The sequence below is a fragment of the Capricornis sumatraensis genome, chromosome 2 (assembly GCF_032405125.1).
Source record: "Capricornis sumatraensis isolate serow.1 chromosome 2, serow.2, whole genome shotgun sequence".
Classification (NCBI taxonomy): Eukaryota; Metazoa; Chordata; class Mammalia; order Artiodactyla; family Bovidae; genus Capricornis; species Capricornis sumatraensis.
In genome coordinates this window covers 217,877,638-217,903,946 of record NC_091070.1, presented here as the reverse complement: position 1 = coordinate 217,903,946, position 26,309 = coordinate 217,877,638, and the positions used below count along the sequence as shown (strand labels likewise).

At 46.2% G+C, this 26,309-nt stretch overlaps 1 protein-coding gene across 8 annotated transcripts in view; it reads right to left on the bottom strand.

The window, feature by feature from the left end:
• LRRFIP1 (LRR binding FLII interacting protein 1) overlaps nucleotides 1-26,309 on the bottom strand; it is a 159,714-nt gene that overhangs the window by 5,652 nt on the left and 127,753 nt on the right. For 2 of the 8 annotated variants that reach the window (XM_068965711.1, XM_068965713.1), the window contains 7 exons: nucleotides 24,023-24,058; nucleotides 23,461-23,586; nucleotides 19,882-20,052; nucleotides 16,109-16,201; nucleotides 12,206-12,347; nucleotides 9,700-10,008; nucleotides 7,141-9,501 (listed from right to left, as the gene is read on the bottom strand). In XM_068965711.1, the coding sequence (XP_068821812.1) occupies nucleotides 8,330-9,501; nucleotides 9,700-10,008; nucleotides 12,206-12,347; nucleotides 16,109-16,201; nucleotides 19,882-20,052; nucleotides 23,461-23,586; nucleotides 24,023-24,058 (2,049 nt within the window). In that variant the 3' untranslated portion in view covers nucleotides 7,141-8,329. Of the gene's footprint in view, nucleotides 1-1,851; nucleotides 1,902-7,140; nucleotides 10,009-12,205; nucleotides 12,348-16,108; nucleotides 16,202-19,881; nucleotides 20,053-21,896; nucleotides 21,969-23,460; nucleotides 23,587-24,022; nucleotides 24,059-26,309 lie in introns of those variants that run through there. The other 6 variants (XM_068965716.1, XM_068965717.1, XM_068965710.1 and 3 more) reach the window with 5 other exon arrangements.

The following is a 26,309-nucleotide window of genomic DNA, read 5'->3' as shown; positions in this document are numbered from 1 at the left end:
AACAAACCCAAATAATAAATAAATGAAAAACCTTCCGCCAGCGAGCACCTTCTTCGAAAGTAATAGTACAATGGATGAAAATGAGACTATATTCACAGTATGAGGCATGCATTATTTTGTAACTCTGGGTGAAAAATCATCTCTAAGGCTGAAATTCCTCCTAAGTTCAGGAGATCTTTCCATGAATAGTTTTAGTGTTTATCTGTGTATGCGTATGCACTCAGTCATGCTCTGACTCTTCGTGACACTTTGGACTAGAGCCCACCAGGCTCCTCTGTCCACGGGATTCCCCAGGCAAGAATACTGGAGCAGACTGCCGTTTCCTACTCCAGGGGATCTTCCCAATGCAAGGATCGAACTTGCATCTCCTGCTTTGGCAGGCAGATTCTTTACCAGCTGAGCCACCAGGGAAGTGTTTATCTACAAGTTCATAAATCTGTATACAATTATGTTTGCTTTATTCACTAGAAAGCCACATAGGCCACCAGGAGCCTTCCAGGCACAGAAGCACTGTCCCCAACAGAACCCCATCAGGTTGCAGGTTTGCCACCTGCAAGGGGTTGGCCTCTACATGGCTTTCTTCCCTCTGAGAGAGACACACACACGTAGCAGTTGGGACTGCAATGAACAGCTGTGTGTGTGTAGAATTTTCTGTTGTGCGATGGGGAGTCTCCCAGCCCTGGTCCTGTTAGCCTCCAATCTCTGTGGACTTGTTGGAAGTCCTCCCCACTGCCCCTGATAGGAGCAGAACAGACCCACATTGATATATAGACCATTGGTGCACACTGCTTTGGAAAGCAAGTACAGAGTTACCATGGACACAGGGTTACAGAAGATCACAGACACTTCAAGAGAATCCTCTCACCACATTCAGTGATTTACCCAATTTTGAGAGAAATCTTCAAAACTTGAAAAAGTGAGGCAGATACCTTTGATGAGGCTTACGAGGGAAAATGAGAAGAATCGAGTTTCCTTAGAAAGTGATTGTGGAATAATTTCTTAATAACACTACCTTGCATATGAAAAAGGGCTTCCCTGGTAGCTCAGTTGACAAAGAATCTGTCTGGAATGTGGGAGACCTGGGTTTGATCCCTGGGTTGGGAAGATCCCCTGGAGAAAGGAAGGCTACCCACTCCAGTATTCTGGCCTGGAGAATCCCATGGACTGTATAGTCCATGGGGCCACAAAGAGTCAGACACAACTGAGAGGCTTTCACCATTCCACTATGAAAAAGACCAAAGCGTACAACTGTGTAGGATTTCTTGAGGCAGAAGAGATCAAGGTAAGTAAACAGCAGTGAAAATAAGTTGGATCAGCTATAAGCAAGAAATATCTGCAGGACAGGGGTGCTGATCACTGAGAGATTACAAAACTGACTTAAAAAAATTTTTTTTTTTGCATGTGGGACCTTAATTCCCTGACCCGGGATTGATAGTGCACCCCTTGCATTAGAAGGTGGATTCTTAACCACTGGACCACCAGGGAAGCCCCCAAAGCTGACCTTTATGGGCAGGCAGATGAGGAAGGGTGTTGGAATGTCTCAGGAACACCCTCGCCTCTCAATGTTTATTCAAGGTCTTCTACCCAAATCTTTTATTTAAACAGCAATTCATGTAAGCGTGCGCCAAATTCAGAACTTGGCCTTGAACCTCTGGGACATCCTCTCTAAGTCCGATATGACTTCTGATGTCTTACTTGGATAAAAACATTAAGAACACTGGTTGGCTTAATGATTGTCTTCAGGCATGATGTATCAGGGGTTTCCTGATGAAGCAAAAAGCTAGAGTGGGAAGGGTCCCAGTTTCAGGTGCCCCATTCCAGAACTCGAAAAGTAATAAAAAAGATTGTTACCTGTTCCAATAAGCATTCCCGTTCATCAACAAGCTTTTTCAACCTAATATCTAAAGAAATCAGAAAGATAACAGGTTTAGGTGACTCGGTGAATGCCTCTTTCAGCAGATGGCTAAACCGCAGAATGAGCACTGGGGTTAGTGAAACTGATGATGGTATTACGCACGTACCACAGTGAATGAGGCCACAGACAGGATGGGGAGGAATTCAGCCAAGGGAGGGCTGAGCCGCGTCAACCTCCCACACATGCTTGTCTCGTAGGGCAGTATCCGGCTGCATGCAAGCAGGCTAATCTTCTACTTTGGGTTAGCATGCAAGAGCTCTAAGGCCAAACCACACTGCAACACAAGATCTCACAGGCTTCATGGTTTAACATCATTAGCAAGGTATTACAAACACACAGAGTATCATGACCAGATATAACCAGCATTTTCATTAGCCTTGACTCTCCGAGTTTCTACCCCAGATGTGTGTATCTTCTTTATTTCTCTCAAAGACTCACCCACGTCAGAGTTGTTTACGGGCCCTAAGTGTGCTGATGACACACCAGCTAACCCACTTGTGAGGAGCTGCTCTTCTTTTGAGGAAGAACGAAGCAATAGCTCAGGTTTCTGTCATTCCTCCCACCCCAGACACAGAAGTTTGCATGTACGTAAGCACCCAGAGTTGGAGCAAGCTCTGGGAGATGGTGGAGGACAGGGAAGCCTGGCGTGCTGCAGTCCATGGAGTTGCAAAGAGTCGGACTCGACTGAGTGACTGAGCTGAACGGAAGCACCCAGAAATCCCCCCAACGTCTCTGTGAAGGGGCATCGAGGAATACAGTCTTCAGAGTACAGAAGGGGAAACTAAGACTGGGGAGAATTTTAGGGGCAACATTCTACCCCAGTTTCCCAGGCAACATCAGGATGAGGTGAGGCTGATGGATGCCCGTGTGTGCTGTGATGTGCCCCAGAGACTCACACCACCACCCAGAAGCCCCATGGGGGCAGTTGCTGCCACACTCCCCCTCTACAGATGAGGACCCCGGCCCAACAGGTTTCCTGAGGCCCCAGGCTGCACCCCTGACCACTGCGCTCACTGTTTGCCTAAACCTGGCCGTCTGAGTCAGACCGACTCCTGGCCTGAGGCTCCTATTCCCAAGGGGTAGTGCTCTCACACTGCCCAGATTTTGATTAGATGTGTGAAACGGAAATAATGCATAAAAGACACACCTTTGTTTTCATTCTTGCAAAGTCATCTATCCTCATTTTAATCCAAATTATATGCTTTCTCAATTGCTTTTCCCAACATCCTAAGTTGCTCTTTTGAAAGGCATAACAACGAAATAAATGAAAGCAGAAAATGTTATGTGTAAGATACATTTATCGTCCTTCTGAGTTCCATTTTAATTGACATACAAATTGCTTCTGACAGATGTTTTATTCTATCCTTTCCATAAATGCACCCAACACTGAAACAAAAATTTAAAAAAATTAAAAACCTGGCTCTATCATTTTTCATTTTATCCTGTATATTTAATACTCCTATATACAATAACCATAGGCATAAGAGACACTGAATATAACAGAAAGGGATTTGAGGCTCATGGGTCCATTTACAATTTTATTATTATTTTTTCTATTAGAAGTTTTCAAATAGCAAGTAAAAAAATGCTAAAATGTAATAATAGTGCTCCAATAAAAACACAAGGGTAATGTGACCTTTAGTCTTACAGTGGAAACATGAAAAATAGAGAGAAATGTGGGAAATTTTAAAGCAGAATTGGAGAAGATTAAAATTAGATAGTTTTAGGAAACTGGAGAAGAGAAAGAAGCAAGATTGTCTGATATAAAGAAAATGAGCACTATAGTCAGAGAAAGACAAACAGTGTGTGTTATCACATATATGGGATCTGCAAGAACCCAGCAGATGAGTGAATTTACCAACATGGAAACAGACTCACAGGTGGTTACCACTGGGGAGCGGGAAGAGAGGCGCAAGACGGAGAAGAAGATGAAGCGGTACGAAATACTGGTATAAGAAGGCTAAAAGGGCATGCTGTATAGGTCAGGAAGTAAAGTGCAACCTACAAAATACTGAACTACGTTTTTATATATGCTAAACATCTGGAACTAATATAATATGGTAACTCAACTGTACTTCAATAAACAAAGAAAAGGAGTACCGCTTTTTTACAGCTTTAAAAATCAGGGGAATAGCGAGGCCTGACTGGTAATCACTGTGATACTCAGCAAGAATGTCTCAAACTTATGCTCACTAAGCAATCCTACTCATCACTAGTCTCTGACACCCAAACGATGAACATTTAAGAAAATTAGGTCACAAAGTCTAAGACTCAAGAGTGTTCTTTTATATTAGGAAGTTAAAAATAACTGGAAATTAAAGTTATTTTTAGTAACACTGTCAACAGTTTACCTTTTTAAAAAGATCTGGTTTTTATATTGGGTTGGCCAAAAAGTTCGCTTGGGGTTTTCTGTACGATCGAATGGAAAAACACAAATGAGATTTTTGGCCCACTCACCCGATACATTAAATCCCAACACACTTTCTGGTGTGAACTTTAGAGACCTGTGAAATGAGGAACAAAGTGGCGAGACCATATAGACAGTCAAGGGGGCAGGAAGCAAGCACCGGGCCCCCAGCCCTGCCCTGGGGGACCCGAGTGCTGTGACTGCGTCTGTCGGGGCTACAGCAAGGTCGACCACCAGCAACAACCACTCCTCTCTTTCGTGCGTTACTTGGATCTAATCCCCATCACCACTCTAAAAGGCAGGTTCTAACCCCGAGTTCAGACAGTACAGTGAGGCTCAGAGAGGGTAGATAGCTCACTTATAATAGTATACACTCAGGAGGATAATCTTCATCCTTAGGTTAATTTCTCCCATCCTTAGGCCTCCCCGCCCCACCTCAGAGAAAAGTCATCTCCCCTCATATTTGTGAAGATAACAATCATAAGACAGGTTTCGAGAAATCCACTGAGTGTGGTCCTCTCTCTGCTTCCTTCTTGCACTGACTTAGTTTGATCTTAATCCATGTGGTCAGTTTCCATCTTGCCCGGGCCTAGCCTCCCACGCCAGGATCACCCCTCCTTCCTATAAAAGGGGGAACTGGGACAGGACAGGCTGCTGATGGCGATTCTTTTTTTCTCCTGCTTAGCAACTTCCCTTTCACTTTTCACTTACATGCATTGGAGAAGGAAATGGCAACCCACTCCAGTGTTCTTGCCTGGAGAATCCCAGGGACGGGGGAGCCTGGTGGGCTGCCGTCTATGGGGTCACACAGAGTCGGACACAACTGAAGTGACTTAGCAGCAGTAGCAGTACGGGGCCAAAGAGGTCTGTACAGATTCCTTGCATCAGCCGCTGTTTCAGTTCAGTTGAACAGCGGAAGCCTTTCATGTCTTGAAAAATAAACACGTCTTTGAAATAAGAGGGGCAGAAAGGGTGAAAGGGGTTTTTCTCCTGATAGTTTTCCCTATGTAAGATCACACCGAGTAAGTACGTATTCTGAATGTAACACTCACAAACACCCCTTCCTTTCCTTTTGGGGCCAGCGCTTGGAATGAGTCTTACTATTGTTTCGAATTTCGTTTCGACGGTCATGCTGGCATGTTGCACAAAGGGGTCTCCTGGGGAAGGAATCTATCAACAGAAAACAGGAACCCTAAACTATGTACACCCCCAGAAGCGGCAGTCCAGGGTCCCAGTGACAGTGGAAATTTAAACGCTGAGGTCACTAGGTTTCCCATTAACTAGAAATACTCAAGTGTTACAGAAAGTAATTCTTGAACACTCTTTTCAAAAATTTTACTGCTTCCCAACCTTTGTATGTGATAAAATAGCCTATAATTCAAATTTCTCAGTACCTTTCTCTTTTAAAATAAACTCAAAATTATACTTACTTATACTTTGAAAGGAAGATTAACCTTTTACACACAGCCACTATGTTCTGGTTTGAGGCTGAAAAATATCCCGGCTTTTTGATTTAAAGAATCAGTGACCCGTGTTTTTCTCTGTCCACATTATAGTGAAACCTCAGCGGTCCAGGTTACTCTGGGGATGTGTTTGGCGGGTAACCTTTGGATTCTTTTCTGAGTGTGACTCGTTTGACATTGCGATCTTTCCAAATTGCCTTATATATTAGGTTGGGCGAAAAGTTCATTCCAGTTTTTCCATAAGACGGTACAGAAAAACTCAGATGAACTTTTGGGCCAACTCAATACTCCCATGCCTTCCAACACCAAATATGCCAGAGGCAACCATTTCTTGGTAATTCAGGGGCCTTCGCATCAATTACTGGGTGAGGCTGCAACATCATCTCGTCCTCGGAGTAGAGTCATTGATGTTCATAATGAATGCTTTTAGATGATCAAGACTCGTTTGACCCTTTAGAATCCTTGTCTTCTCTTTTGCTCCCTTTCAAATTCTCAGCTCCTGTACCCCTAGAGGCTGGTCCTATGTGCTTGCTCCCAGCACCTTCCATATAGGAGGTGATCTACATGTTCACTGATTAAATGCAGGAGTGAACAGTTGAGACAGATGCGGGATGGGAAGTGTATTGCAGTGCCCTTAAATGTGCTGTTGAATAACACGAGAAGCAGAGGAAAGACCTTAAAAGGCTTTTATGAGCTCACCATGGAGTGAGTTCAGCTCTTGAATCACTTCCCCAGAGGCCTTAAAAAGTAGGAAAGAGGGCTGCTTCACAGAGTGCATTCCAGTCCGAGCACAGCTTTGCTAAAGTTAGAGACACCAACTTGCAAGTCTGTGGCGGCCCTCGGTCCCGACGGTCTAGAAGGCCTCCTAGTTTCCTATGCACGCGGCATAAGTGGACAGAACTGGTCCGTCCCATTGTCCCCTGCTTCAGGAGAGGATGCAGAAATAGTCAGTGTTTATTTGAAATTCCCATCATCCTCTTCGAAACAGTCTAAATGTCGGCACCTGTAAGCACCCCTAAGCACGGGATGGAGACTTTTCTCAACTGAGCTCTTCATCAGAACCACAGCTCACAGGAGATTCTCTGAGGAAAAGATCTTGCTCAAGGACGGTCCAACACCGGCTCCAGGTTGGATGCCAGGAGCAGAGCTGTTCACTACCGGCAAAGGCCATGAAGCAGGAGTTCTCCACAGAACCCCGACTGGGAATTAGCAACCCAGAAGTAGATGAAAGTAGGTTAAAGATAGCATTATGTAGCCACAACCAGAATTCAAGTAGCACAAGAGTGAAATCACAGGCTTGTAAAATTATAAAATGTCTTTATTTCAATGACAAAGTAACACTTCCGTTTGCCTCAAGTTTTGTTGAGGGTTTTGGTCTTTTTTGCACTCAATTATACCTTGTAACAACAATACGAAGTCATGTGATCTCATAAAGTGTCAACAGCATTCATACTGGACATCCCTTTGTAATATTTTACAATGATTTTTATTTAACTTTACAATTATTTTTAAATGTTTCTTCATATAGAAAAAATATATTTTGTTTAGGAGGATCAAAACAACAAATTTTCACTAAGAATATACTGAAAAACAACAAATGAAAATATTTATACCAAAATACCCAAAGTGATTCAACTATTAAAAGTATCCTGTTAGACTCTACTCAGCAGTTTGCACAAGGGTCCTTTTGTGTTGCTCTACTGAATAATGATTAGACAAATACAAAGAGAACTAATTTGAAGGTTAAAAAAATAAATTTCAGAAATGATTCTCCCTGCCCAAATACTGCAGTAGGAAATGCAATTACAACATATATCTCTTCCAGAACAAAAAAAAGTCTTTGTATAAAATAACTTTGGTACATAATTGGCACAAAGTCAAAATCTCCTACAAAATAAATTCAGGTATCCTCAAGAATGAATTCGAAAAGTATTGGTCCAATATAAGATACTTGTACGAGGTAAAGGCAAGTAAGCTATTTGTTATCCCTCATGTGATAAATTATTTTCCTAAGGTGCAAATCTCATGTCTCAGTGACCTATACACTGCTTTGCTGTTTATGTTTTTTAAATAAAATAGCATACAGGTTATATTATACATATCAAAATCAAATATGAACGCACATATGTTTAAACGAGACCACTTAAATTATAATGTGGAAATCTCAGGATACTATCTGGTCCTTTCAGTTAGATGCTGATACATTTGGTCAAGAATATGCACATTCACATCAGCTTAAGGCAAAAGCTAAATGTTTGGATTTTGATTTTAAGCAGAAACAGAACAGTATACATCTCTGTCTGACACTTCTGGAATGCTCCCCGTTAGAACTTGCTCTGATAGCAGAAGAGTCCTTCTCATCGGGGTGATCATTTCAATGAAGAAATAGAAACCTACAGGTAACAGTCTGTATAGCTTGAAGGGGTGGATAACCTGGTGGCTGATTGGCATTCGGTGGATCTACACCGGTCTAGAACATTCTCCGAGTCTCTCCCAGCTGACTTGCTGTGCAGTCCTGGCCCCTCCCCAGGACCCTGCCCGGACCTACGACATGGTGCAGTCCTCTTTGTTTCTGCCCTTCCCGGTCCCACCTGTCTTCTCTTCCTTGCTTTCTGAATTAAAGTCCCCCACCTCGTCTGCTGCTGCCAGGCCATCGTTCTCTAGATCAATGCTATCTGAAAACTCTCTGACTGTCTGACCTAGATTCTCTGACGTCACGTGCCCTTCTGCGCTTTCTGTTTGAGAGGCATCGTTAATGTCCTTCGTGGGACTTCCATCTTCGAGCGGGGCGCTGCTGGGCACCTCTATATTCTCTGGACCTGGAGGACTGCTGGGAGCACTGTCATCTTCCTCAGCCTCACCTCTTACAGCACCTTCGTCTGATTCTTTATTACTGGTGCCTGGCGACTGAATTACATTATCTTCAAAACCCAACGTGTCTCCACCAGCCTTAGTGTTCACAGCAGCATCGTCTTGGTCAAGTTTTCCATCCAATTCAACTTTAGGATTTTCTGGACCATCACTGTTTTCACTGCTCTCTGCTACACTGTTCTGTTTTGGGTTCTCAGTGGCCTCGTTCTGGGCATCTACAACTGGTTTTTCATCAGTGTCTTTCCCCTGCTCTTCTTTTACTTCACTTAAACCTGGGTTCTGAAATGTTAACTCATTCTGAACATCTTTGATCTCTACAGGCGCCGGGGATTTTTTCTTCTTGTTTTTCTTTTTCTTGTTCTTTGTCTTCTTCTGCGACGAATCTGGTGCCTCTCCCCGTTGGTCATTCTCCTCGTTGGGGTCTTTCACATCCAGGGGCTCACTTTCAGCATCTTCCACCCTCGGGTCCGTCACCTCCTGGGGACTGCTTTCGGCTTCTGGAGAACGAGGGCTGGTTTGGACCTCTGGCTCAATTGGTTTCTCCTCCCTTAAGTTCCTTCCTTCATCCTCCTCCTCCTCCTTGTTCTCCCCGCCTGCCTCTGTGCTCTGAACTGGGGCCTCCCTGGGCTCAGCCACCTCCCGGTTGGCAAGTTCTTTCTCTACATCCTGCCCTGCGCTGGGGTCTGACCCCTCCCGGGCGTCTACCAGGCATTTTTCATGGTGACTCCCTGGGTCATCAGTACTGCTTAGAGGACTTGAGGCTGCAGTGCCCCCCTGCGCCCCCAGCCCAGTGAGCCCTGCCTCGGGCTCAGCCTTTGTGGGGCTCCCACTCTGCTTGCTAGGGTCTGCACTGCCCTCCCTTCCAGCCTCAGATATCTGCGGAGGAGCAGACTCCTGACATGGTTTTGTGCTCATCTCTTCCAAGTCGGCCTCCAAATCTTCCTGTTTCTCTTTCTCCCGTTCCTTAGCAGATTCTTCCCTTTGGTTTTCGATATCCAAAGCATTACCACTGCCCTGCCCGATCCCAGGATCTGGGATTTCACCAACTGGTTCGCGGTCTATGACCTCACTTGACTCAACCTGCTGGATGTCTGCAGGAAAGGAAGTGGCTTCCAGAATTCGGCTTTGAGCCTCTCCCTCGCTCTCGGAGCTGACTAATGTTCCCGGGGAGGGGGCTCCGTCCGCAGAGGCGCTCTGGTCCTCGGCACTGTCACCAGGATGTGACGCCTCTGGGTCCGCACAGCTCTCTCCCGGGTCCTCCTTGTGCTGTCTTTGCTCAGTGCTCTGCAAGACTGCTCTTTTCCCCTCACGCTCCACCATTTCATTTTTCACCTCCACTTCATTGGCTCTTCCTAAAAGACCATTGAGAAAATTGAAGGGACCCCATGATGTGGTTGACCATACAACACAAATTACAGCGTAAACACATGTTCTCTTTCCCAGCCAACCCCGCTCCTAGAGAGAGAGAGCCATCAGAGAAGCACGCGGACAGAAGCCTTTGCCAGTTCTGGGCGGCAAAGCAGCCATCGCGTGAGCAAACGCTGGGTCAGCGGAGGCTGCTGCCGCCACATCAGGGGCCAGAGGGGCTGCTGGTGCCATGTGGGGTGAACGGACTCTCGAAGGGGGACTTTTAACAGACAAGGAAGCGCTCCGGATCAGACAGCCCAGCTGTCCAAGATGAGGGGTTTCAGAATGACTCAAGGTCTGTGGTCCCTGTTCTCCTTTCTGGAGGCACAAGGGGACCACGCCTACTCTTCCAGCTGTTGAACTGCACTGCACATCACCCAGCTCTAAGAGCAGCCTTCAGATCGTTTCGAAAAGAAACATTCAGTTCACCTGAAGAAACTCAGCCTCGAGGTCCATCTCCAGGGAGCCACTTTGGAAACAGCTCGTGGAGGTAAAGAGAACTCCACCTCCGCCCCTAATCCCTGTCTTCCTGGGGAAGCAGGCTGTGCCTCCCACATCTCTGCTCCTTTCCTGGGGGGCGGGAGCCAATGCCTCCAATCGAGAGACCACTTAGTCACACATAAACCATTCATCAATTAAAGACTTAGGAATGAAAGAATCTGTTACTGCTTTGAAATGAAGAATTACCTTTTGGGTTCCCAACACAAACAACACCCCAGTGTAGGAGCTGCCACGTCACTGAAAGTCACAGCTTGGTGACTTAGGACCAGCAGTCTCCAGGGAAAGTGGACAGACAAGCAAGATTCCATTTACAGTCACCTTTGTTTCACCCCTTAAAAATCTCTAGCATTGTGCCTGTTTTACAATGTACATTTTATATTAATCAAATATTACACATACAAATGAAAAATAAATGTTACATATTTGGAAGTTCCCACAGTTCTTTACTAACAGGGATATACGATGCAAAACTATGTGAATACACAAAATAGATGTTTCTTGTTCTTTCAGTGTTTGTTCCACAGCAGTTATCAAGGATTTATAAAATGTATAAGAGCAGCAGGATGAATCCTAGCTGCTCAGGTAGGAACGTAAAGGGAGGATGGACATTCATCAGTTTACTTTCTTTCAGTAACTTCAACACGATGAAAAGAGCTGTGGTTCTTGAATAGCCATCAGATAATGAAGCACCTTCTGGAAAGGCAGACCTGGGAAGCTGGGCCTACAGTTTTGTCCACTTCCATGGAGAACCTTCCAAATGGAAATGAAAGCCCTGGTCCCTGACCTTGTCCCAGCCTCACTGTGAGAAGCTGAAACGCAACTGATCACCGGTTGCAAGGGAGACCTTATTTGCCAGCTACAATTTCAGGCTGTCCATCAGATGCTGACCAAAGCCAGGTATTATGACAAATATTAACTGGTGAATCTTTCCAGATATCTGCAAACTGTATTACACATACCTACTATCTATTGGGTTCCTCAGTTTATACTCCTTCAGAAGTAAAAACAGGACATACAAACGAACATCACCTCTGACAAATGGGCAGACAGACTCAGACTCCTGTTTATAAGGAAAGCTGTCCGCACCAACCACACTCACACCCCAGGGCTCCCTGTCCACCTCCCCACCACCCAGGGCTCCCTGTCCATCTATACTGTCCACAGGCACCTCAGGCTCTCCAAATGCTTAACGGTGCGCAGGACTTGCAGCATCGGCTTGCAGAAATGGTCAACTAACTCACTGTACAGCCGCTGCTATTCTGCTCTTTTGACAATTCTGTAACAGAGTAAGTGACAACGCCATATTCGGCACATAACCAAGGAGAACCTAATAGAAATGTCAACACTGTCACTGAATTTTGAGATTGTTTCCCGTGTATTCACAGTCTCACTGGTAGCTTTGAGAAGCAAAAGAAACATATTCTTGAGCCTTTGGTGGTGAGCAATGAACAGAAGTACACGCCAGACAGCACGCGTGGGTGGCAGCACTGGGTGGTGAGGCGGTTCCCGTGAAGGACAGAATGCAGGGCATGCTGGGTGACGGTTAATCAATCAGTGGTGACCGCGTCAGCTCCACCAGTGCACGGAGGTGGACCAGGGCTGACCGGAAGGTGGAAGGGTCAAAGGGAAGCACGAACTTACCGAGGGCCCCGTCCCCCGTCGCCTTGAGGGCGCTCAGCTCTTCCTTAGTCATTTTTGTGGAACCTTGAGAGGCAATGCTATTCAGAGTGTCTGGCGTCTCTCCGTTGGTAGCTATTTCTGAATTTAGTATTATTCCATGTTTCTGGGAATAAAAACAGGCTCATCGTAATACTCACTAAGTGATACATGGTTAAACTTTGTTTTATAAACAGTAATTGTAAGAAACCTCACTTTTCCCTAAGCAGAGGAAAATGCTACAGAAATAGAGAATTGCTAGGCTCCACCCCTGGAAATATTCCATCAACACACACAAGTCTGGGAAGTCTTCCTCCAAGGGCCCTTCTTTCTTACATGTTCCCATCCATGTCTTAATGGCCTGGTGATAAAACGCTTTCAGCCAGCATCCTTTTTTAACTGCAGGCGGCCAGAAAGTGGAATGTGAAGCACATTGCCATAAAAGGGTCTTGACCTCTAGAACCCCGGTTGTGTTCTTTAAAAGGAGGCACAGAGGTAAAGAAAGATATATGTACGTGTTTTGAAAGGGGCGGTGAACCTTGGCTGGAATGTCTGCTGTTTCCAAAGAAATACAATTTGTGCTCACTTCGTAGCTTCCCTGGTGGCTCAGCTGGTAAAGAATCTGCCTGCAATGTGGGAGACCTGGGTTGGGAAGACCCCCTGGAGAAGGGAAAGGCTACCACTCCAGTATTCTGGCCTGGAGAATTCCACGGACTGTATAGTCCATGAGTCACAAAGAGTCAGACACTACTGAGTGACTTTCACTTTCACACTTTCTTTCACACAGCAAAGCACTTTAAACTCAGCTGCACTTCACAATGCCAGGATACCCGCTTCACCCTGAACCACCCTCTCCCTCCTGCCCTCCTGCCATCTACAGCACTTTCTCTTCTGCTTCGGAGGAATTCCCCAACCCTCCATGTGTATGCACACCCTGGTGAGGAGGAGCTCTGTGACTCTGAGCTCTGACCCTTCTGGCTTACAGTTCTGGCCTTGACCTTTGATGTTTCTGTTGGCAATGCAGGAGCCAGTCCGTGACCACAACCCCTAGACTCAATACTGCCTCCTATGGTGCCGAGAGTCCACCCAGAGCTCTGACCCCACTGCTGCCTATTGGTTTATTTCACTCAGCATCCAGCCGGCAGCAGAAGACCCTAGATGTGGCCCAGACAGGATGCAGAACTTCCAACAGTCCATGAGATCTCCCAGTCTGACTAGTGACACCTATACACTGTTCAGCTAGAAAGGTCCTTACGGTCCAGCCTTGATATGTGTATTTATATGGAACAAAGAGCTACTCTAACTTGGAGTAATGTTGTGGAGAATTTACTAATGAGTTTGAGAAAAAATTTAGACAGCTTATCAAAAGAAATTCTTGGAAATCAGAATTGCTTTCAAGATCAGATATGCTTGTAAACATTGACAGGCAATGGGCATGCCCCCACAGGATGTACAGACTTCACTTGTCTCTCTGGAGTCAGTCAACCCACAATTTGATTTTACTAATGGAACAAAAATCAACGTCATAAAATTAATGAACACCACTGTCCACACACACTCATTCTTGAGAATCTTGGAGCTGCTGCTGTTGCCTTTTTTTTCTTTTTAAACCGTACTTTGGCTTCATACCTTTAATTCCTCTTTCAGCGTGACTACTTCTTCTCTAAGATCGTCTCGTTCACTCCTTACGGAATCAAAGAACTCTTTCTGTCTCTCTAACGCCTGAGTGTGTAGCGGAGCAGAGAGAGAGAAGATAGATAGGCACAGGTGAGCAGATGACCTCAGAAGCAGGACTAGGAGGGAGGCTTCTATGAATACTACGGAAAACGCTGACATCGGCAAGACATTCAACAGACTATGCTTAGAGACACAAGCACAGTGCGAGTGTGAAGCTTTTCACGTAGTTTATGCCAGCCAAGAAATGTCGCTGTGCATGCTTCCCTGAAGGACATCAGTATTTTGAAGGATGCTCTCTTTTTCACATCCTCTCCTGGCTCAGTCTGTGGTTTCACAGCATCGTCAGAGAAGTAACAGAAGCAACGCACCCATTTCAGGGAGGGGTAAATGGAGACGTGGTTATGAACCCCCAGGGACAACTGTTTTATTTAATAGCAATTTGACTATTTTTGTATGTTGATTCTCGGTGTCTGCTGTCACAGATAAGCATAGCGTGGTCCTGAAGCAAGCACAGCGCACACACAGACATGCACACAAAGTCCTCAGTAAGTGTCGGTGAGTGTATCAGAGTGAAGGCAAGGCACAGCTTCATGACGGAAAAGTGCCGAGCTCTGCTCTAATGGCTAGAGATGGTTGTCAGAGCCGCGAGGTGTGAGTTGCTGTTGTCTGGAAGCTGTCTGGCATCACAGAGCACAGCCGTCCCTTAACTAAGTGGGCTCCTCTCTGCCCACCCAGCACTGCTGAAAAGAGGCAGATGGACTGCCTCTTTCCTTGGGGAGGGAGACGGTGACACCTCCCCGGGGAGACCCGAGGTGGGGCTTCGAGGGGCACCGTCCCTGCTGCCTTGCAGCTTCCTCAAAGCCCTTTGAGAAGGAGCCCAGGCAACACCAACAGGGCGTCCCAAGAGGTCTGAGCCCCACGTGGGCTCGCCAGGTGCACTTCCTCACCCCTCTGACCTCGTGCATCTGGCTGCTCACAGGCAGGCCGGAGGCCCAGAGTGTCAACAAAATGAGAATCTCCCCGGCTGGAAGTCAGCTTCCAATTTGGAGTTAACGTCCATTTGGGTGAGTTCATGCAGTCTCTCTTTTATTCATTTTGTGTCATGTTGGGGGTCGCATGCAAACTCAAACAAGCCTTTTTGGGAAACCAAAGAATCTGAGAGTGCTCAGTTTGCTGGGCAGACTGCCCACTTGCACAGATGCCAAAGGCTTGGGGGTCCTACCCCTATTTTTCTGTCTTTCCACTCTATTGTTTCCTGAAGATCAGAAATCTCCCTGATACAACTCGCCTGTTTCTGCTGTAGCTGTCGGATTTCCTGAAGAATAGGGACAGACAGAAAGAAAGCAGACATAGGGTTAGACAGGGAGGCACTCTGCGGCGCGGACAGGCCTGGTCGCTGGTCCCGAGTTTGTTCTCAGGATGCTCCCCAGCTCCCAGTGCAGGAAGAAAACCCGGAGTGAAATCCCCACTGACAGGTGCGAAAGTTCTAATCAAGTTAAAAAGATTAAAAAAAAAAATATCAAGCCTGGATTAATTTCCTATTGTCACTGCAACAAATAAGCACACATCCAGTGGCTTAGAACAACACAGATTCATTTTCTTACAGCTCTAGGGCTCGGAAGTTCAGAAGTCTTGCAGTGCCCTCAAGGTGTGGGCAGGCCTGGGGTCTTTGCTGGAGACCAGGGATGGGGCAGGGCGGGGACAGAATCTATTCCCCGCTTCCTTTCAGCTCCTAGGGGTGCCCACAGTTTGGCTTGTGGCCCCTCCCTCACATGGCTCTGACCTCCAACCCCGTGGTCACGTCTCCTAATCTGCCTTTGACTCTGCTTCCCTCTTATAACGTCTCCCAGCATCACACGGGGGCCACCTGGACAACACGGGATCGACTCCCATCGCAAGGTCCTCAATCGCATCTGCAAAGTCCTCTTTGCTGTGACTTACAGTTCCAGGGATTAGGACGTGGACACCTTAGGGGGCCATTATTCTCTCTGCCACACATCCCTGAACAAACCCAAAACCACCAACAAAAGAGAATCTGCTCTAATAAAAGCAGCTGCCTCCTTACACAGGCAAAGAGAATTCACCTGAAGTCAAGAAAACTGTCCAAGAAAACTGATTAACTTCAGTAGTAAACCAACAAAATGCTCCCAAGTTAAAAAAAAAAAAAAAAAAAAGGAAGGAAAGAAAAGAAAAAAAGGAAAAGCTACTCACCTCAAGCATTTCTTCTCTTTGCTTCAGGGCCTCTTTCACTTCAGCAAACTGAAACTGGAGTATACTGTGGGCATGCTTTTCCCTTTCAAATTCCTGTAAAAGAGGAGAGGAACATTCAAGTTGCAGCGGAATCACATTTTTCTGTCCCTCTAGTTCATATTTTTATGATTGACTTTCACCTGCTACTATGTCAACACAGCTTTCAAGGCTTTTTTAATGACAGGAGCCCATTTCTCTGGATTTTCTAGGAGACACCCCTACGATTTACTGTAAAATTAACCTGAGGAGCTGATGGAACTGACAGCGTCTCCTGATTTCTTTAAGGCAAGCAGTGCCCTGGAAGGGGTCCCTCTCCAGGGTGTCTGCTGAAGTCCACAGGGTTGTCTGGGCTGAAGACCTGGAGGAGGCACCATTGCAAAAGACTGACAATTAAATTTGTAAAAGGCTGATGATAAAAATAAAAATCAGTGCAGATGGTGACTGCAGCCAACAAATTAAAAGAATGCTTGTTCCTTGGAAGAAAAGCTATGATAAACCTAGACAACATATTAAAAAGCAGAGGCATCACTTTGCCAACAAAGTCCCAAAAATCAAAGCTCTGGTTTCTCCAGCGGTCACATACAAATGTGAGAGGTGGACCATATAGAAAGCTGAGCGCCAAAGAATTGATGCTTTCAAAGTATGGTGCAGGAGAAGACTCTTGAGGGTCCCTTGGCTGAAAGGAGATCAAACCCATTGACTAAGGAGTCCCTTAGTCAATCCTAAAGGGAACAAACCCCGAGTATTGGATGCCGAAGCTGAAGCTCCAATACTTTGGCCCCCTGATGCAAAGAGCCAAAAAGACTCTGATGGAAAAGACCCTGATGCTGAGAAAGACTGAAGGCAGGAGGAGAAGAAGGTGACAGAGGATGAGATGGTTGGATGGCATCACAGACGCAATGGACAGGAGTGTGAGCAAACTCTGGGAGATTGTGAAGGACAGGGAAGCCTGGCGTGCTGCAGTCCATGGGGTCACTAAAGAGTCTAACAAAACTTATTGTTTGACCAAACAACAATAGATAATAAAATTACCCCTGATTTTGAAATATGCCAGTGAATACTCTTTGGGATAAAAAGGGGGTAAATGTGGTCTACTTTGGCAAGTTTATCTCACTAACAATAGATAGCCAGCTCTGTACCCTAGAGACAAAATAGGGGCAAGGGGACATAAAGCACTTGTCAACATAAAGCCATTCCCCCAATCCGACTCTCGCCTGTATGAAACGCACCCCCACACCCAGGCACTATGGCTCTTGTGTCTTCTGCTCAGCCCAGTAGAGCAGCACAGTCCCTGATGATGGTCTGGTACCCAACCAGCTGAGTGTCCAACTCTCGCAGCCCCATGGACCCGGCAGGCTCCTCTGTCCATGGTGTTTCCCAGGATTTCAGGGACAGCAGGGGACACCTTCCCTAGATGTGTTGCCTGGCTATTCTAGAAGGGACTGGACCTTAGCTCACTGTGGCATCCTGAGCACACTCATTTTCTGGAGTTCGGGGGTGACTGGACCCTCCAAACCATGACAAGGACCTGTCTGTTGGGTTTTGCTTGGTTTGTGATCCCCACTTTGGGGCAATGTTCCAGGGTCACTCCACTTCTCTGGAATTAGATTTGGGGTCTCTTGGTCTACTTCCCAATGCCTAAGTGAGGGCATGCTAGGAGTGTTTGGAATGTGTTAAGTACTTGTCTGCCTGAGTGGGGTTCAGAATATGCTCTCTGTTCCTAAATTGTCAATCAGTTTCAAAGAAAGCTATCATGACATCAGGTCTCATGAAAAGTTTCTCCTTCATTTCAGCATTCAGTTATCAGGGACTTCATAGGCAAAATTCTTCTTCAGCTTCTAACTCAACCACAGCAGTGAAATAAAGAGACCTTGGAGCTGTTAAGGGCACCTTGGGTTTAACTCCTGGATTTAGAGGATATTTTTTTTTGTTATTTTGTTGCAAAGTCAGGTCTGAAGCTTTTGCAACCCTATGGACTGTAGCCCACCAGGCTCCTCTGTCCACGAGATTTTCCAGGCAAGAGTACTGGAGTGGGTTGCCATTTCCTTCTGCAGGGGAACTTCCCGACCCAGGGATTGAACCCATATCTCCTGCATTGGCAGATGGATTCTTTATAGCTGAGCCACTGGGGAAGCCCTTTAGAGGATATAACCAGTTAGAAAAAAAGATAATGACACTCACAAACTAGATTTTCTATTTATCTTAGCAATTCTTAGAAGCTGGTCAATACTCTAGGATTTGAGAAATCAACTAATTCTTTAAAATATGAAAAACAAGTATTCATGTTCTCTGTCTCACAAAGAACAATTATGTTTGGCCTTAACCAAGTCAACCTGTTGTCATTAATTTCCACGCATGCTTATGCCTTTTGTTGATGTCATAAATTAACTCATTAACTCCAGTGCCTCTTAATGAAAGCCCAAATAAGATTCTCCTCTTTTTTGAGATTGATGAAGGTGTTTAATTCTTAAATGGAGTACCTGTGTTTTTTTTTCCAATCAGCAGAAAATTAGTGAATATAATTTCCTTAAAATCCTTGATACTTGCAACTATTTCTCTCTGGTGTTGAGATAACAAAATAAAAATCCAGAAATAAATATTAACAGGAAAATCTTGAAGCATCTAATTATGCCTCATTCAAGCATTCTGGGTCTTTTGGAGGCAGGTTTTTTCCACGGTTATGATTTTACCTTACATGCAAAAAACACAAGTCTCCTCCTAGTAAAATTGTTTCTAGTTTACATATTGAAATTTTGCATATCAATATATCAAGTACCTCAGCAAAGAGCATGGTATTCTTATTTTTAGATGTTTGGGCTTCCAGGGAAAGTAGAGAATGACTGTTTTTTAAAAAGCTATATACACACAAATATATACATAAACATGTATATATACATATATAAAGTATATATATGTAGATTCATACTATATACCAAATATATATATGTACACACATATATCTTTTGATTCTTAAATATTCCATATATATATATTCTCCAATTCTTACATATATCATATATATATTCTCCCATCCTTATATATATTAATACCATCAGTTCAGTTTGGTTCAGTCGCTCAGTCATGTCCGATATGCATATATTCTACCATAATTACTACACCATATATATATGTGTGTGTATATATTCTCCCATCATTACATGGACCATTTACATATATACTGTATCCTCACATGTATCATTTATATATATTCTACCATCCTTATATATGCCAAATATATGTATATATATTCTTGCTGTTGTTTAGTCGCTAAGTCATGTCCAAATCCTTGGGACCCCATGGACTGTAGCCTTCCAGGCTCCTCTGTCCATGGGATTTCCCAGGCAAGAGTACTGGAGTGGGTTGCCATTCATTCCCTTCTCCAGGGCATCTTCCTGATCCAGGGATCCAACTCCCATCTCCTGCATTGCAGGCAGATTCTTTACCATTGAGCCACTCAGAAAGCCTTATATTTATGTGTGTGTGTGTATACATATGTATTGGAGAAGGGAAAGGCTACCCACTCCAGTATTCTGGCCTGGAGAATTCCAGGGACTGTATATAGTCCATGGGGTCGCAAAGAGTCGGACACGACTGAGTGACTTTCACTATACATATACATGGACACACATATACATTCTCCCATCCTTGTGTGTATCACTTATGTGTATGCTCCCCCCCTCACACACACCATTTACACACACACAGTCACTCTTCCCTGCACGGGGGGCACGTACTTTGCTCTTCTCCTCGTACTGCCTCCTGGACTCGGCCAGCTGCTCTTCCAGCTCCAGCAGCATGTCCTTTAGCGTGTCGACCTGGTACATGAAGTTCGTCTTCTCATTGTCTAGCTGAGCGTTGGAAACCATAGCCTTCTTATATTTCTCCTCAACTTCTGCTAGTGAGTCCTGCAGAAACCAGGTCAGGTTTTGAAATTAAATAAAGAAAACAAAAACACGGATCAGTTCAGCATTTTTAGCAACACCCCAAAAGCTCAGCTCTAAATTTACATTTTATTTCTTAGAGCAAATGAATCAGAAGAAGAAACACAGCAAGTTTTGATTGCCCAGAAAGTCCTCCTTTTAATTTGCTCAAATTCTCAAGGCTTGGAAAATTAGTTATTAACTGTGTCTAGAGATGAAAGTAATTTACAGTCCTTAGGACAAGGGGGACCCCAGGTGGAAAGGGCGCTGGTCACAGAGGCAGCAGAGTCCAGCTGTGGGTTCTGAACTGGGCTGGGCTGTTCAACAGGCGCCTGACGTGACCACTCCAGACACGTGATCAGCACCTGGGACAGCTCCAGTGTGAGGTGGGAGGGGCGAGAAAACCCCTGCCACCAGCTACCCACTGTCCCCATGGCGACTGAGAAACCAGGAGAGGCTTAAGGGCAATTTCACACCTGCAACGCAGAGGAAAACTCAACAAGCTCCTCAGGCCTCCCTGGGCAGGTCCTGGAAAGGCAAACACCGTTCCTTTGAAACGACAATGAAGGAAAGAGCCTCCAAAATAAACACGCTCACACCCTGGCAGGGCAGGGCACAGGGGCAGCGTGTGGGTCCCGGAACACAGATCAGGGGAAAGCGACCCCAGGAGAACAGAGGGCAGCAAAGGACCCTGAGCTGCAGAAAGGCGGGCACCTCTGGGTGGGGCCTGTGATCCCTGGGCTGCTTCCCTAGCTCCCCTCTCAGCCCCACCAGGAGCTGAAAGCCAGAATCTTAATTCCCACCCTACAGAGAGGTCACAGGGCTTCCCAGGGGATGCTAGTGGTAAACAGCCTGCCTGTAACGCAGGAGACATACTGAGATGTGGGTTCGATCCCTGGGTCGGGAAGATCCCCTGGAGGAGGGCCTGGCAACCCACTCTAGTATTCTTGCCTGCAGAATCCTGTCGACAGAGGAGCCTGGCATGCTACAGTCCACGGGTCACAAAGAGTTGGACATAACTGAAGCGACTTAGAGCACACACACAAAGAGAGGTCACAAACAAGCAAGTGATAAGTCATGTGGTTTGGCCCCCCTGGGATACTGAACTCAGACTGTCTCAGGGGTACTTTCCTGGGTGTTGAAAAGGAAGGCACAGATTTACCCTCTCTCATTGCCCAGTGAAGTCAGAGAACAGCCCCTGACTCCCTACCTCACCTTCAGGGAGCCTGGCAACTCAATTTCCTGTTGGCACAACACAGTAACTCCACCTTCTAAAAGTACCGGGTATTTACTCAAACAAATTCAAGATGATACATATTCAGACATTGCTTCCATTAGTAAAATGGCTCAGGATGCAAATAATTTGTGTGTTTCAAAAAGTACAGCACCCAAACTTTCTTCCTGGGAGACATCAGGTGTTTTGAGAAGCAAATTAAGATGAAGCAGTGTTTGTTATGTAAGGTCTGTATATAAGTGGAGAAAACCCCAAATCCTTCTCTAGGTGCGTTGGAAGTGTGTCATGGAGCGTACACTTCTGTGGGAAATGAGAAGGTGGTTTTAACTCGGGTGGGAGGACAGTGAGTAAAGGACATGCATCAGGAAAACGAGTTAGTAAGTTTTTCTAGTGAGTTACGATTTTCAGTCTTGGCCTAAAAGCTGCTTTTGGGTAAACGAGGAACACACACACCCAGGCTTCCAGCACTGCCGCCACCTTGAGGTCTGCAGTCTGGAGCCCCTTCAGAGCAAGCACGCAATCTGAAGGCTTTCTGGAGGGTTTTCACAGTTAAGTTGGGTTAATTCCATAAGCCCACACTTCTGTAAGCTGGTACCTTCATCTCTTTCAATCCCTGCATGTATTTGCCTTCTACATCCTGAATCTGGTCCTTTAACTCATTGAGTTCCTGGGGGAAATGGCAAAAAAGGCAAATGATGTCAAAGGGGGAAAAAAAAAAGGACAGAGACCACAGAGCAGGAGAGGCAGCTCCCTTAGTTGGGTAGTCTTAGCAGCAATCTTCTCTTCATCTTTTTAAGTATTAAAAGAAAAGTAAGATGAATTTCAATACTACAAAGATGAAAATTTCCATGTGCCTCATATAATGTTATGCAACTTTATCAGACGTAGATGTCTTCATATATTTTGACGCAAATTTATAAAACAGGCAAATGAGCTTCTGAGAATGGAACAAGTTAATTTGCTCACGTTTAACAGTTCATTCAAGCTCTTTTGAGATCTACTCTGTGCTACACACAGAGCAAGATACTGAAGATGGAAACCAGCACAGCCTTGCCCCAGTCCTTATGGAGCACCAGGTCTCTGCCTTCCTGCCTGGTCCACCCCCACATTCCTGGGGGTTGGTGTCCGGTATGAGCTGGAATCTCAGTGAATCCTTGTTGATCAAGGGGATGAGGCTCACGAGCCAAGCACAGAGTGTGACTGCAGCAAACGCTGCCTCAGGGCAGGGAAGGAAGCCCCAGGCTGCAGGAGGCCAATGAGGGGTGGTTCAAGGGTGAGGACGTTTCAGGAAGAGTGATTGGAAACTTCTAGAAAGCAGGGGAGATGGAAGGGGTCTGCAGAGAAGCTGGTCCCCTGCCGGCCTCAATGCTCTGGGCTCCCTGGCAAATGACACCCCGCAGTTCAGACAGCAGCAGGGGTGGCTGGTTCTCTCGCAGCCAGCTTTCATTACTAGAGAGCGTGTCCATAAACGAGGCCAAGCCTGACCTGGAAGCACCTCACTGGCCTTGGCTCTCTCTCCGGGGACACGAGGTCTGGTGGCTCAGCCTTCCCTCGGCCCGGCCTCCTGTCCAGACGGGGCTTCCCCAGGTGCTCTGACAAGCAGAAGCCATTTCTCTGTCACACACTCCATGTTGAGATGTAATAGAGAACAGTGTACACATTCCAGTGGGAGCAGGAAAAAACGCTAAAATGCCGTGCCAGGGCCGACTGGAAGCCAGTTACAGTGGGGCAGGGAGGGCGTGTTGCAGGCAGAGGGCGCGGGCGCTCCAAGGGCAGGGTGGGGCCCCTGGGAGTGATGAGGACTCAGTGTGACCAGCATGTTCCAGCGCTGAAGACAGAGTGTCTGCGCCTGCCCTGCGTGCAGAGGGGGCTGAGCGCCTCTGGGCGGCGTGGTACGGCTCCCACCCAGCTGTACCCGGGGAGCTGAGGAATCCCAGCGCAGGTGAGCGCCGCTGGGGCAGGAAATTCAGGGGCGGCTCCCTGCAGGATACCAGAACTGGGTTGGACCCTGCTGTTACTGGGACACAGAGCTTAGGGGAGCCAGGGAAGACCTAACCGAGAAGAAAGAGCTGGGAATTTACAAACTCGCTCTTGTTTTACTTCAAGACCGCTTTCCAGAAATGGTTTCTCTGGCTCACGTGTTAAGCAGAGAGCCTTACCTTGATCTCCCGGATGGAAGCCTCGGTGTCAATGGAGATGGAGGTGTCCCCACTGCCCCTCCGAGAGGAAGTCCCACCCAGGGAGGCCAGCGTGGCTGCAGACAGGCCGGGCAGGCTACGAGACCCCTGCGACGTGGCAAAGAGCAAATGGGATTTCAACCAAAAGCAGAACAGCTTCTCAGTCTACCAGGATGGTTCCTTCACTTGCAGTCAATCTCCAAATTGGAAAATCTTTGCTGAGTTTATGGCGAGCCACAAAGAAAGGGGCCTCATCTCAAGGGGCCTCATGAATGCTGGAGGTTTGTCTGGATTAACTGTGAGCTCCACGCCTGGGCCCATGATTGAATTCCTTCACTGTTCTGCAAGATTTAAACACGCACTGGGAAGGGACCCCCAAAGGTGTTGATGCTGGTTGGGGAGTCACTCACTAGTTCACTTTACTCCGTGGTGAAATTCTTTACTCAAGATCAAGCAATATATTTTCTGGTCAGTTTCACGCATAAATTTGGGGGCCCTCTGGTTTCTACAGGACATCATAGAAAGCTCTACAGAAATTTTCTACCTTTTCAGTGAAGTCTTTTTCTGGTCTCTCTTCAACCTGGAGGAGAAAATGGACGCATGTTAAATATGGAAACACATTAAACAGAGAATCTGGATTTATGGGGAAAAAGAACAAGAAGATAAGGCACTGGCTTCTTTTGTGATTCAAATACTAGGTGCTGTGGGACTCGCGGACACTCTTGGTGCCACATGGGTGGCCCGTGGGCAGCTCACAGTGCCTGGCTGAGGTCCGTTGTGTGGTGTTTCAACTTTCAGTTTCCACAGGAAGGTGGTTTGTGAATGATCTGAATCTGAACAGGTTGATTTGACAGGTTTTTCCACACTGCGTGCAGAACCGAGTGTAGACCGGACGGCACCAGCCTCATTCACCCACCACAGTAACTGTGATCAGAACGTGAGGATATGACCAGGGCTCCAGGGGCTGGAAAGCGCAACCATGCAGGGTTTTACTTTTGGCTATCACTAACCTTGAACTCTGGGAGTTGGTGATGGCCATGGAGGCCTGGCGTGCTGCGATTCATGGGGTCGCAGAGTCAGACATGACTGAGCGACTGGACTGAACTGAACTGAACCTTGGCCTCCAAGCAAGAGAAAGCAGTGGAGACAATGGCTGTAATTTTTCCACTGCTCATGAGTAACTGAGTCATGTCTTACTCTTTGCAACTTTATAGACTATCGTCTACCAGACTCCTCTGTCCTTGGAATTTTCCAGGCAAGAATACTGGAGTGCTTTGCCATTTCCTCCTCTAGGGGACCTTCTCAACCTAGAGACTGAACCCACATCTCCTGTGTCTCCTGCACTGGCAGGCAGGTTCTTTACCAGTGAGCCAGCTGGGAAGCCCCTACTGTAGAGAACTAAACTGCATTCAATAGTTTTGGAAAAGAACATGAAAAAGAATATATATATAATATATATATATAAAATACATATATAAAACAATCACTTTTCTGTACAGCAGAAATTAACACAACAGTGTAAATCAACTACACTTCAATAAAATTTTTTAAAAAATAAGAAAACAAGCTTATAGTTACCAAAACGGAAATGTGGTGGGTAGGAATAAATTCAGAGGTTGGGATTAACATACACACACACTACTATATACAAAATGGATAACAACTATCTACTGTGTAGCACAGGGACCTATATCAGCACCTTATAATAACAAGGGAAAAGAATCTGAAAAAAAAATATGCATGTATAACTGAATCACTGTTGCTCAGCAGAAATTAACACAACAATGTAAATCAACTGTACATCAATTAAAGGAAGAAAAGTGGTGCTATGATTTTTTTCCAGGAGTCATGTACAGATGTGAGAGTTGGACCATAGGAAGGCTGAGCACTGAAGAATTGATGCTTTTGAGCCGTGGTGTTGGAGAAAACCCTTGAGAGTATCTTGGACTGCAAGGAGATCCAACCAGTCCAACCTAAAGGAAATCAACCCTGAATCTTCACTGGAAGGACTGACGCTGAAGCTGAAGCTCCAATACTTTGGGCACCTGAATATGAAGAGCCAATTCATTAGAAAAGACCGTGATGCTGGGAAAGATTGAAGGCAGGAGGAGAAGGGGTGACAGAGGATGAGATGGCTGGATGGCATCACTGACTCAATGGACACGAGTCTGAGCAAGCTTCGGGAGACGGTGCAGGACAGGGAGGCCTGGCGTGCTGCAGTCCATGGGGTCACAAGCGACTGAACTAGTGTGCTACCACTGCAGCCCCTCGAGTTGCCACCAGGTGGCAGCCTGTGTCGCGCGGAGGAGGACCTTCCCCGGGGAGGCTTGGCGGGGCAGGGCACCTCTGACCGCCCCTAAAAAAACGAACAGGCAAGCAAGGAACCCCAACAGTGAGTTTAAGTTGACATAAAGCATAGCACTTTATCTTTTAAAGTAATATACAAAGAAACAGAATAGATGGAGGGCTTTCAAATACCGTTGTGGGGCAATACACACCCCAACATGCCTCAGCCATGGCCGCACGGAACCCGGGACAAGCCATGGGACCCTGCGGACTTCACCTCCTCGTCCCAGACAGGGTGGAGGCACCATGGATCTTGCAGCCTATTAACTCTCTTATTCTCATTTCCTGAGCAATCCGAAACACCTTAGGCGGAGGTGAAAACGTCACAGGAACAGGCTTTGAAATATGCATATCACAATAGAGCGTCTAGAAGGGCACCTTTTAAAATCTATGGGAGAGAACAAACATATGGGCACCAAGGAAGGAAAGGGGGTGGGGAGAACTGGGAGACTGAGGCTGGCGTATACGCACTCACGCACACCACT